Genomic DNA, 13,142 nt, shown 5'->3' with positions numbered 1-13,142 from the left:
ACCCTGTTGAGAGGAGGGTCACCGTTTCTCACAGGGTCTGTTCCCTCCCCCCATAAACTGAACTCATTCAGCCACACAACTTCCAAAGCTGCTTCTGGGTCTTGAGACCCATCTGATTGTCTACACAACCTCCCCGCCTCCTCTTAAATTGGGGAATAACTGACACGTATCATTATATGAGCTTCAGGTGTAAGCAGAGCGATCCAGCATTTGTATATATTGTGGGATGTGATCGCCGCAGTGAGCCTGGTCAGCACCCAGCACCCAGCACCCAGCACCACATATCGTTACAGAACTTCGTTTCTTATGACGAGAACTTTTCAGACTTACTCTCTTAGCAACTTTGAAAAACACCGTGCAGCCTGCCTTAGCCCCCTACTGTGTGTCACGTCCCCAGGGCTGACTTACCTTGTAAGTGGAAGTTCGTGCCTTTTGACCCCCTTCACCCTTTGCCCCCCTCCAACTGTCTTCTGTAGCGACTGCAGTCTGTTCCCTTACCTGGGGCCAACTCGGTCTTTTTTTCTATTTTAAATAATGCTGCAGCGACTGTTCTTGATCTCGTCACTGTGTGCATGTTCAGTTATTTATTTCAGACAAATTTCTGAAAATAGACCTTCTGGGACAAGGAGATGTACATTCTTACTGCTTTTTATAGATGTTGTCCGGTGACTTCCAGGCAGGATTTCCATTCTCATGTCTGCCAGCACGGGTATTACCGGTCTTTTCCAGCCTGTGATGTAAATAGCAGAAGAGACTTCTTGTTGACTCAAAAGAGAGTTCAGAGTCTGGGAGACCGAGGACTTACAGTCTAACTGCAGGCATTTACTGAGCCCCCGCAGGGTGGCTGCGGCGCCTGGACGCAGGCACGCGGGCATCGTCAAGGGCTTACGATACCACATGGCGCTGTGCACTGTGCTGGGCGACGTGATGGGAGTTGTGCGGAGGGGAGGCCGGCTCTGTGCCCCGTAGAAGCAGCCGCCCGGTGTGGGTGCGGCATTCCCACCAGACTGTGCGCCTGTTTTGCGTCGCCTCCGATTCCTTGGGAGTCTCGTTTTCACTCAATAAACCTGCGTCTTCTCCGTGTCACAGAAGACCTAGTCAAGGGGTCTGATCTGTTAAAAAAAAAACTAAGCGGCGTTACTCATTTCCAGACTTTATGGCCCCCATGCTCTATACCCAGGGGTTGTTGCCTGCTTTTTATAGGCTTGTAATCTCAGGAAGGAAATTGACGACCCTATAAAGAATAAAATGAAGTCCATAATGTGGGGAAGTGGTGACTGCTAGCTTTTGTAGTAACCCAGTGAGATGAGTTAAGTAGAGGAACTCTTGACTACCTGTGTACTGGCAAAGTATCTTGGTACAGCTTAAGGTGACTCGTATTAAATACATACAACGTTGGCTTGATATTAATTATAAACGCTTTCCTTACAAAGACTAATTTTAACTGTTTTACAGCAGCTGCTGGTTATGGGCATTGAGGACAGCTAGTGTACTGTTCGGTTCCCCTGACTCTGGGCCTGTTTGTTTGTGGTTGTTGAGGACAGAAGATGTGTTCCCTGGCTCGCGTGGGACGGTGACCCCTGGGGCCAGTGCTGCTGGTGGTTCTCCTGAGGGCTTACCCACGTGGATTTCAGTCCACGATTCTCATCCTTGGTAAATTCCTTTAGGAAAAAAAGTTAAAAGATAAAAGCAAGATTCCCACCTTCAAGGTTACGTGATGGTGGAGTTTATCTGTACATCTAGGGAAAGAAAAGACAGCCCTGTCACTCAGGATGCCTCCTGTGCAGGCGAGCCTGCTTTCGATCGTCTGTGGAAGGTCACCCCAGGTCATGTCACACTGGCTGGTAACACATCATGCTCTAATAGCTTCCCTCTCCATAGTTGACCGTGTCGGTGGGGGAGCAAATTATGTCAAAGAGATGCATTATTGGGGCACCTGGCTTTTAGCCCAGATCGTGATCTCAGGATCTTAGGTCAAGCCCCAGATCGGGCTCCACGCTCAGTGCAGAGTCTGCCTGAGAGTCTCTCTGCCCCCTACCCCCACCACACACTCTCTCTCCCCCAAATAAATAAGTAAATCTTTTTTAAAAAATGCATTATTTTTAGTAGTAGTAATTTTTTTTAACCAGCAGAGTATAGTGTGAAGGCCAACAGCCTATGATCCATAAGGCCCTGGCCCTGAGTGAGGGTTTGCACCATGTGTAGGACTTCCCTGGGCAAAGGCATACGGAGTGCGTCCCAGATCGGTTAGCCTCACCTGCTTGCTTGGAATTTCTTTCTGACTTACCTGGAAATACTGATTGGGCAGGTTGGAAGTACATTTGCCTCCCTGCTCCTTTCTGGAAGTAGGCATGAGATATAGATGAGCAAGTAATAATTAGCAATAATTCATAATTAATTATGAATCCTCTTTAACAGAGGACATTATTTTCAACGGCTGGATAGTGGGTGTATAGCGGTGTAGACTAGTGTGTATGGTCTGCCTTAGTACAGCGGGGATTATTACAGCAATTGATAACAGCGGTGCAGGGGGATTATTCTTGCCACGTCATCTTTGTGACAATTGGGCAGATGGAACAGTATGTAGAAGAGAGCGGAACAGTCAGGAAGCCTGGGTAACGTTCTCTTTTGCTCTCCTTAGGAAAGAAATTGTTTTTCTCTGTACAGAACAAGCACGTAACAGGATGGTTCTTACAGCTTGGAGCACAGCACTTCGTCCTGTTAAAAGAAACAAAATGATGGGTATTTCTTACACTAAATCAGAAAGCCTATTTATTTCTGATGTTTTTTGTTTGTCATGTTGTCAAATCACTTCATGTGCACGTTTCCTCCCTTGAGCCCCTGTCCCCTCCAGCTCAGCAAAGCAATATTGTCTTCTGAGCCCCAAGACGGAGTGGAGCCCCTGAGGGAGCCCCTGCTGGGCCTGGCGCCCAGATCCATGCGCAGGGATGCTCGGGTGTTGCCACATGGGGCGGGGCGGACAGGCACGGGCATCGGCCAGTGTGGCCTAGGGCGCTGCTGGGGCACCAGCCCCTCGGGGCATGGCCTGCACTCACCACACTCCCTCCATGGGGTGGCCCTGAGGCCATCTGGCCCCGTTGGCTTGCTGGGGTCCCAGCTTCCCTCCCTGCGGAGTCCCCAAGCCGCTGCCCACCGTGTCGGTGCTCCCAAACCCCCTCCCCTGCTGTGGTGGTGGCACCGGCTAACAGCTTCCTCGTGCCGCCTCTGCCTGCTCTGCCCCCCAGCCTCCCTTCTCTCCCGGGTGCCTCTCCTGGGTCTCAGCCCACCACATGCAATTTGGGAGCGCTCACTCCCGCCCCCACCAAGAAACCCCTTTGTAGTGGCCATCAGGTGTAGCATTGTTTCTAGTGACATCTAAAATCAGAAATAGGAACCCCCAAAATTCTGATGCAATAGGAAGCAAAAGAAGGAAGCAGAGTCACCTGCCCTTGAAGCCCCTGGCAGTTCCCGTTTGAGCGGGGGAAGCCCTCTGTCTCCACCTCTGTGCAAAGGGCCGGTGTGATGGGGTGTCTTTGGCTCTCCCAGCATTGTCTCCTCTTACCATGTGTATTTTTCTTGAATGTTCAACTTTACGATCAAGAAAAGATTGTTTCTTCAGTCTTTGGTTTAATTGACAGAAATACGTATTTTCTGTTGTTATTGCACATATATAATAAGTGACTGAGGTTAAATAATAGATTTGAACAGCTTTATCTTGTAATCGAGTACAATTTTTTGTTTTTTTAAAGATTTCATTTATTAATTTGAGAGAGAGAGCGCACGTGTGCACATGAGTCGGGGGAGGGTCAGGGAACCGGACATTGGGGCTCCATCCCAGGACCCTGAGATCGTGACCTGAGCAAAGGCAGATCCTTAACCGACTGAGCCCCCCAGGGGCCCCTGATCGGGTACGATTTGTAATGGTTTGTTTGGAGAAATATTTTCTAAGTTCTTGTTAAAGTAATGCTGAGACTTTAATCGTCCTGTTTCAATAAAAATTCATTGAGAACCTCGTCCGTGACAGGCCATCTGTATACAAGGATGGGCAAGAGCAGTGTGTAACAGGTTAGTGGCAGAAAGGAAGAGTGCATGAAGGGTGATGGCATGGAGAGGGGCTGGGGGTACCGTGCGCACACAGGATGGGGGGACGTTCATAGGAGCTGGGAGGTGGCAAGTCTGTGTGACGGGGGACGCACACAAAAGAGCTCTCCTGTTGGTCACCCTGTGACCCCACCAGACATCCCAAGTGCTAGTTCACCAGGTTCTGTAAGACACGGGCTCTCGCTCGACTGACCTAGGTGCTCAACAACTCTGGCATAGAAAAGAACCACATGAAGAGAGCCCTGAGGAGTTCACAGTGAAGACCGAATCACTCCTTCCTATCTCTAGATTAAAAATCGAGCAGTCCTGTCAACCTTGCTAAAATGATGGAGATCACCGAACACACATAACACTGAATATGGCAACAGCTATAACGAGGAATTTTTTAAAAAATGCTAACAACCAACAAGGCCTAAAACCATTGCATTAACCCTGAGAAATCCTAGGAAACCAGGAGATGCTCTAACGGTGGCTTTGGCTTTCCCCTCCCCCAGGCTCCTCAGTGGCTGGAGAGTGATTCTTGCCAGAAGTGCGAGCAGCCCTTTTTCTGGAACATAAAGCAGATGTGGGACACAAAGACGCTGGGGTTGAGACAAGTGAGTAGCCAACGCTGAACGGTCACTGTGTTAATCATGTATCTTATGTGTGGTGTTAATCTGTCATTTTGTTTGGAATTACACTTTTTCGTACAAGTGCTACGAATGCCGGCATTTTGACGTCATGGTCTCTGTGTGACTAACATGAGTGGGGCCTTCCCGGGGCCTGTGAGATGGTTATCTGTGTGTCCCATCGCTTGTCTGGTGTTGGGAAAGCAGGGATGTGTGTGCAACACCGAGAGCCTGTTTGTAAGTGCACGGAAGAGCCTTCATCTAGGGGTATTGCTCGTTGGAGGCACTGTTCATGCGCCACACACAGAATGACAGTGAAGCAGCTCATGTGATTGTGAGCCTTATGCTGTCATCGTTTGTTAAAAAATGTGACAGTTTGGCCCTCGCTGGAACACTCCCAACACTAAGAACCTTAATTATCCGTAAAGCGAACCTGGAACACTTTTATTGAGCATGTTTCTGGTACTTTTTTTTTCTTTTTTTCTTTTTGGATTAAAGAAACATGTCCCAAATAGCCTGTAGATTTCAAAGATGCCCTTATCACTAGGTGTTCATATAATTCTAAAGTCCTACAAAAAAACAGATTTCTATGCAACCTTGAAGGTCGCCCAGTAGACTGACTATGAACTGGTGCAGGTGAGTGAAGAAAGAATGCTGATTTTATGTCTTTGCACCTGTAGGAGGGACTGGCCTAAAGTTTGTGTGTATTAAATAAACCTTCTTTACTTGTACCCGCAAAGCCGCCGTACCACAAGGTCTAACGTGAGGCTGGCAGGCCGCGCAGGTGTGATCTTAGCACTCCTGTGGCGTTCTGATGCCCCATCGTAGGCCTGCTCCCCACAGTGCCTGCCCTGTGGGAGCTAGTGCCTTGTAGCTGATGGGCGACATGGTCCCTGCCTCTACAGGAAACGCGAGGAAATTAGTTTCCATCTTATGAATTAAGTACTAGAAGAGAGGAAAGGTATGGGTCACTACACTTTTTAAAGAATATGACAAACTTAACTAACCAGACTATTCTGAATGCTCTTGAAGCTTATTACCAGAATTTCAGTTTGAAAGATTAAAAGAAACAGTGAAATACATGATTATGGATATTCAGTTTTTCGTGAGAACATATTACATTATTTCAAAACTTTTCTCCGACATGGGAGTAGATTTTTTTCCCCTGAAACCTGTACTCATTTGAGCTCCTAAATGAACTTGAAACTGGTTTTAATAATGCTGCCTGTTGACATCTACGTGGATAATATGAATGAATAAAAAGTAGCATTTGACCAGTAAAACCAAGGATACTTGGAAATCCTTGACAAGTATTGATCCGTCTCCCTTTTGTGTTAATGGGTATGCCAAATGGGGTAGTTACGACTCAGGGCGGATCTTGCCCACCCCACGCCCCCACCCTGAGGGGAAATCAGGAGCATGAGGTGAAAGTTCCTCTCCCTTCCCTCCTTCCGCACATGCTGAAGCACCACTGCAGGAAGTGCGGGCAGGCGGTGTGTGGGAAGTGCAGCAGCAAGCGCTCCAGCTACCCCGTCATGGGCTTCGAGTTCCAGGTCCGGGTGTGTGACTCCTGCTACGACTCCATCAAGGATGAGGAGTGAGTGTTGGCGGGCCCTGCTCCTACTGTGCACCTTGCGGGGGGAGGAGCCTGGGAAGTGACGTGATTGTGTGTCTGCCCACATGCTGGGCTCTGGGGCAGGAATTCCGTCCCTGCCCTGTGACCTCAGAGGAGGTGCTCCCAGCCGTGGTGAGGCCTGGGGCTGCGCAGAGCAGGAGAGCAGCCCTGCGGCCCCCGGGAGCACTCAGGTGCGGCCCCGGGAGCACCCAGGTGCCCTGCGGGGATGAGCCCAAGCGGCCCCGGTGGCAGAGCCGGTTCGCCCCAGTGCACCAGCCTCTGCACACCCGCATGGAAAGTTTAATTTTCTTTTCCTTCCCTTCGAATCCTCTTCGAAAGTGCTAGAGTGGCAAACCTTGGCAGAGGCCGAACTTGGAAAGCTCGCACAGCATGACACGGTCCGGGCACGCTGGGGCCCCGGGCCTGCCTCGCTCCCCCGGGCGGGGTCCCCCACAGCGCCCCAAGGCCCCTGCCCTGTGTCGGGGACACAGCGGCCTCTCCACTGACACCACGGGAAGCAGTTACTCAGGGAGTTCCGTCCAACCTTACGTAAAGCAGCCTGGCAGCTGGTCGTGCCTTCTGCCTTCTAATTATGAAGTTTTCCAAACTGTAGCCCCATTTTTAGAAGTAAATCTTAACACTGTTTCGTTTATGGTCAAGTCTTCCCTCGGCCCTGGAAACGGGGGAGCTCTCAGCCGTCTCTTTCCTCTTTTCTCTTTGTCAGCCGGACTTCTCTAGCAACCTTTCACGAAGGAAAGCATAACATCTCCCACATGTCCATGGACGTAGCCAGGGGACTGATGGTGACCTGTGGGACCGACCGCATCGTAAAGGTAACCTCCATTGTCCCGACGTGCGCGGTGCGTAGACCGCTCGTGATTGTGCCGCGAACGGCTGGATACTGCTGCAGTCTCAGCTTCTGATGGGCAGGCTTGCCTTCCCCGCTCTTTTTTTTTTTAAGGTTTTATTATTTATTTTTGAGAGAGAGGGTGAGAGAGAGGAGAAGGGGGAGGGGCAGAGGGAGAAGCAGGCTCCCCCCTGAGCAGGGAGCCAGAGGTGGGGCTCCATCCCAGGACCCTGGTTCCCAGCCTGACCCGAAGGCAGGCCCTTAAGCGACAGAGCCACCCAGCAGGTCCTTACCTTCCCTTTTTTTTTTATTCACGAGAGACACACAGAGAGGCAGAGACACAGGCAGAGGGAGAAGCAGGCTCCCTGCGGGACCCCGGGGTCACCACCTGAGCCGACTGCAGACGCTCAACCGCTGAGCCAGGCGTCCCGCCTTCCCTTCTTATAAGCAGCCTGCGACCTGTGGCCGGCTGGGAGCCCTGAGTCTCCGTGGGTCCGTGGCTGCTTACTCCAGGGGTTTCCTGCACCAGCTCTGTCTCAGAGCCCTGCATCCGCCCGGGGCTCCTGCCCCCCCGGCCCGTCGGGCCTTAGCCAGCCCCTTCCTGGTCCCCCTTTCCTGGCTGGTGTGGCTGTCGTCCTGGACGGGTTTGCTCACTGTCAGAAATAACCACACATTTGTTTTCACTCAGTCCACTCCGTCCCTCGGCCGCTAGCACAGAAGCTAACAGCAGGGGTTTTACACTGAGCACGGCTCTGGAGTTGTGAGACCATGACACGCTTCATTTTGAAGAGGGGCTTTTCCCAGCAGGCCTTTTATTAAAACTGGAATTAAATTTATGGCACACGTTGTCACGTAACCTTCAGGCAACCACCTATAAGCTTTACTCACGTGTGGGTGCGCCAGGGCTTCCTCACTGTGTAGGTCTTGAGAAGGGTCCGTAGTGACGGAGTGACCGAGTGAGCCCTCGGACCCCTGTTCAGGTTTAACTCCGTTTGTTTTCGGGGTGAGCTCTGCCTTGGGACCCCGTGGTGAGCGCTGCCCTCTGCGGCCTGTCCTTCCTCTGCAGATATGGGACATGACGCCCGTGGTGGGCTGCAGTCTGGCGGCCGGCTTCGCCCCTCGCTGACCCGGGAGCCGGGCGAGGTCTCCCCTGCCCGCGCACCTGCCCGCGCACCTGCCCGCGCGGCCCTTCCCGTGGCTCCCCGCTTGTCACCTGGATGGACAGCGGCCACTGAAACAGAACAGAACACGACGACATTTAAAAAAAACAAAAAACGTAAGGTGTGTTGGGGACATTTGTGGAACTACCCGTGGGGACGAGCATGGGACGAAAGCTCATCCGTAGCGGTTCCCTGAGGCGAGGAGTGACTTGGGTGAGACGCCCCGCCGGCAGCGAGCTCCGTGGGCTGAGGGAGCCCTTTGGCCCACGCGACTTTGTGAGGAAAGAACCGTCCCCGAGGGCGTCGTGCTTCCGACTTTCCTGGAGCAGTTCGGGCCGGCGCCTTCCCCTGGGCCGCGCTGCGGGAGGCCTCGCGCTCCTCGGACGTGGGACCCTCCTCGCCCTGCGCCTGGCGGGCCCCTCGCCGGCCGTCGTCCTGCCGCCTTCCGCCCCTTCCCCGCATGTGCTCTGAGGACGACGTGTTCCTGGTGCTGTTGAGGTGGGAGCCGCCGCCGCCGCCTGACGTCCTCTGCTGCTCAGTGGGGCGAGTGGGCGGCAGGCGGCCCCTGCGGGGGTGGCCGCTCGGGGACCACGCGCCTCAGAAGAACAAAACAGAACAACTCCAAAGCTTTCCAGACTCTGCTGACTTCTCGTTGTAAGGACTATCACGACCATGTCACGGACGGGAGTGAGTCACCTGGAGCGCTAATCCCTGCCCGGGCCCGCACGGTCCTTCCTACCTTGTAAGCTGCTCCCGTAGCAAATGGCATTTTTAGAGTTTTGGGCCACTCGGTACCAAGTGGGGAAGGTACCAGGATGGGGAAGCGGCGGGGGACGGCGAGCCTGTCCTTGAATATTCCAATATTTACTTCTCTGTTTAACGGTAGTCCATGTACCTGTTACTTTAGGGCTGTGCAGGTGAGTGCAGAGAGGCCTACCTGTCTTAATGACAAATTTTAAAGTAGATAGCAGCAACATTTTTGTGAGTCTTCCTAGTGGAAATTGAGAAAAACTCACTACTGCGTCACTGTGCCGAGGTCGTATGAAGGCGGCGTGGTGGCTCCGTGCGGTAGCAGGAAGGGACTAAATCTGGTTTTTAACGACTGAGACGGACTATCGTGTCTAAGACTGGTAATTAAACGGAGATGTGCTCCTGGCCAAGGGACACAAACAATAAGGAAAGGAGGTCAGTCAGCTCATATTCTAGAACGATCTGCATTAAAAATGGACTTGTTTTCAGAAATAAGACGGAAGGGTTTTGTCGCTCCGTGTAACCTTTGTGTTCTATCACCTGAGGAGCGTGTTTCCTCTAAAAAAAGACTGGTCTGTAAAATCCTTGCAAAACGACTGATGCTAACTAAGACAGGCTGGAAGGAGACGGGAGGAAGGGGACCTTCCAGGGCAGCTCCTGTTCAGCTAATGGTCCGGCGCGTACACAGGTGCTCTACTGGGGATTTCACCAACGTCCTGAAGGGAAAATAGGACAGGATCTGTTTCTTGCCTTTTGACGAGTACTGAACTGTGGTTTTGTTTGCCTTCAACTTCTGGAAAATGTGGTTTTATAATCTGTGGTAGACTGAGCACAATATCATGCCGTAGCTTTCTACTTTCTTTTATTTTAAAAAATTCTTAATGAAGAACCCAGTATTCTGTAGGGAACATAAGGTCGTGAGAGCACCTCCTAATATTAGGGGTTAAGCTAATATAAACCAGAAGGGAAAGGCACAGGGAAGGAAGAATGGAGAGGGGTATCCAGAAAAGACAAGTGTGTTTTCATTGACTTTTCTCTCTACCAGAGCCTGTTTGCACTTTGCTTTTTAAAAACACACACAGCAGGTTTGTCTTGTCTCTACCACACACCAGGGAGCAAATGGGGTAATATTTTTTATAGAGGTGGGCAAAAATTATTTTCTGAATTCTGCCGACTGGACACATAAGGAAAACCCAGCTAGACTTCTAGGTCCTGCCTTATTTTGTCTGCATCACTCTTAAACGGGTCCTTTAAAGTAGCTCTTCAACTAACAGTTCACGGTTTTTCCATTCCTGAATACTTAACGCGGATTTCTATAGCTAGGGGTTAAGAAGTACAGAATGTTAGAGAAGATTCTTGGGTTTTAGATCTAGTACAGATGCAATAAGGAAATGCAATCTTTCATTGGAGACATGTTCTAAAATTGCTTTTTTTTTTTTTTTTTTTAGTGCAAATGATAAAAACACCCCCATGGCATTAGCTGGCCACAGGTTATTCAGTGTACTGTACACCTCTATTCACCACGTCCTACTTCTGGCCTGCTGCCCGCAGGATATGAACAAAAAATAGGGCTCTAGAATGTGGCACTTGGTTGAAACTGGCCTACCTGCATATATAATAAATTCCATAGTGACTCAGACCCGAGGCAATATTTTCTAAAATGAGAGGTTTCGTTCATTTACTTCCTACTTCCGTTACTGGATCTGATGTCTTCTAAAATGTAAGGAACCAGTTACTATTAATGATAACCATCTGCCCATTATAAATGTGAGGTCTAACAAATAAGTGATACATGCTGTATTTATTCAAGTGTCTATTGCTTAATTGTTAATTATGAGCAGGTCATTGAACACCTACTCTATTTTCTGCAGTTTACTGTACAGTAACTCTTTGAGTGAATCGATTAATTGTGCAACAAATTTATATTAGGATACAATTTAAAGTGTTTTACTCTATAGCCTTTTTGACGGGGGGAAGCAAAGGGCGGTGTTGATTAGTACATTTTGTCTTGTACTAGCTCTGTTTCTATAAGATGCGGTGCCCTGTGTATCCCAGAGAGTTAGAAAACTTTGTTCTTTGCTCCTGTTTGTGGGTTCAGTTTTTGTGGGTTTTTTTGAGAATATACATACACAATAAAATGTTCCTTGCTTGTTACTCTGTTGCTTAATTCAGCTTCTGTTCTGTTTGTACATAAGGCAGTAATAGAGCCACCAGCTGTGCCCGGGGCTCTGTCTGCATGATACTTCTCAGTCCTGGCAGCTCCTCTGCAGAGCATCATTATCTCTGTTTTACAGATGAGAAAACCCGTCTGTCCGTCTGTCTGACTCGAAAACACTTGCCTTCTCCAATACCACCTGCTTTCACGCGCTAGCATGTAATGAGTGTTTCCTGTCAGGGTTAGGGGTCAAGTATTATTACCTCCTTGGAGGTTGGTGAAGCCTCGAAGCCCAATGGCTCTGGACGCCTAGGCTCCCTGAGTCCCACGGAGACTTGGGCGTCCGTGCCGTGTTCTCCACATCAGACGCTCAGTTCTGTGGATAAACACAGGGTGGTTCAGACCCAGGAGAACTGATTCCTCTGCTCAGCTGATAAGAAGTTGATTTCTTAGAAACCAGCATGGCAGTTTACTGTGTTTCCCCAAAGCAATCTCGCTTTATCTAATAAATAATATGTAATAAAATGACATATAATAAAGAATAAAAAGAAAGCAAAAATAAAAAGATAATACCAAAAAGTATTAAAATTAGTCTTGGGCCCTCTGTCCCACCACACAGAGAAAACACTGTTCAACTCGGGCTGAGGTCTTCGCAGTGTTTTTGTTAAATGTGTGCGCGCATCTGTAACAAACGCCTGTGGATACAGTTTTAAGGGGCTGTACTCCCCCTGCCCCCACCTGTTGTATTATGGGTTGTTGGCCCGCATCAAAGAACAGAGCTCCGCAGGAGCATTTTCACTTAGGGATGCGACTCTGTGCTGTGGGACCTGCCCTGGGGGCCCTGAGGGTCAGTGAGGCCGCATGACTGGCTTTGGCCAAAGAAGTGCAGGGGAAGCCGTCACTGGCAGGTGAGGGGCTTAGCCCCCGTGGGATTCCCACAGCCCCAGACACAGAAGATGCCCCGGAGCCCGACTACCCTGCCTGGGGAATCAGTAAGGCTTTGTAGTTTCAGCCCCCTGAGGTAGGGTGAGCATGTGTGTGTGCACTGCGGCATCACCCAGCCTGCACCAGGTGATTTAATATTTAATTTATTAATTATTAAATTAATAATTTTAATTAAAAGACTAAGAATACTAAACTCAGCATGCCTTTGCCCACTCTTCTTTTTTTTAATATTTTATTTATTTATGAAAGACACAGAGAGAGAGGCAGAGACATAGGCAGAGGGAGAAGCAGGCTCTATGCAGGAAGCCCAATGTGGGACTCGATCCCCAGAATCCAGGATCGTGCCCTGGACTGAAGGCAGACGCTCAACCACTGAGCCACCCAGGCGTCCCTTTGCCCACTCTTCCAATTATTTTCACAGGATAGATCTTAACATTACTAGGAATTACTAGGTCAAAGAATATGCATGTTTTGGGCACCTGGGTGGCTCAGCGGTTGAGCATCTGCCTTTGGCTCTGGGTGTGACCCTGGAGTCCTGGGATTGAGTCCTGCATTGGGCTCCCTGCAGGGAACCTGCTTCTCCCTCTGCCTGCGACTCTGCCTCTCTCTCTGTCTCTCATGAATAAATAAATAATTTTAAAAAAAAGAATATGCATATTTTAAGTTTTTTATTCTTACTGCTGATACCTTCACACTGTTGCGAACACTTGAATTTTCTTACTTTGAACAGGGAATAAAAGGACATATCTTAATGCCTTAACATATGGAATTCCAGTTTATTATTTAAAAAAATTTTTATTTATTTACTTATGATAGTCACAGAGAGAGAGAGGCAGAGACACAGGCAGAGGGAGAAGCAGGCTCCACGCACCGGGAGCCCGACGTGGGACTCGATCCCGGGTCTCCAGGATCGCGCCCCAGGCCAAAGACAGGCGCCAAACCGCTGCGCCACCCAGGGATC

General features: G+C 49.8%; 1 protein-coding gene across 1 annotated transcript in view; it reads left to right on the top strand.

Moving 5' to 3' along the window:
* Positions 1-11,235, top strand: part of WDFY1 (WD repeat and FYVE domain containing 1) — a 44,450-nt gene extending 33,215 nt beyond the window's left edge. The window contains exons 9-12 of the mRNA XM_055345383.1: positions 4,596-4,697; positions 6,176-6,306; positions 7,049-7,157; positions 8,238-11,235. Coding sequence (XP_055201358.1) covers positions 4,596-4,697; positions 6,176-6,306; positions 7,049-7,157; positions 8,238-8,297 — 402 coding nt within the window. The 3' untranslated portion in view covers positions 8,298-11,235. The remainder of the gene's footprint in view (positions 1-4,595; positions 4,698-6,175; positions 6,307-7,048; positions 7,158-8,237) is intronic.
* The last annotated feature ends 1,907 nt before the right edge of the window (positions 11,236-13,142 follow it).

The sequence above is a fragment of the Nyctereutes procyonoides genome, unplaced genomic scaffold, assembly GCF_905146905.1.
Source record: "Nyctereutes procyonoides isolate TBG_1078 unplaced genomic scaffold, NYPRO_anot_genome, whole genome shotgun sequence".
Classification (NCBI taxonomy): Eukaryota; Metazoa; Chordata; class Mammalia; order Carnivora; family Canidae; genus Nyctereutes; species Nyctereutes procyonoides.
This window is presented reverse-complemented; position numbering and strand designations above follow the sequence as displayed.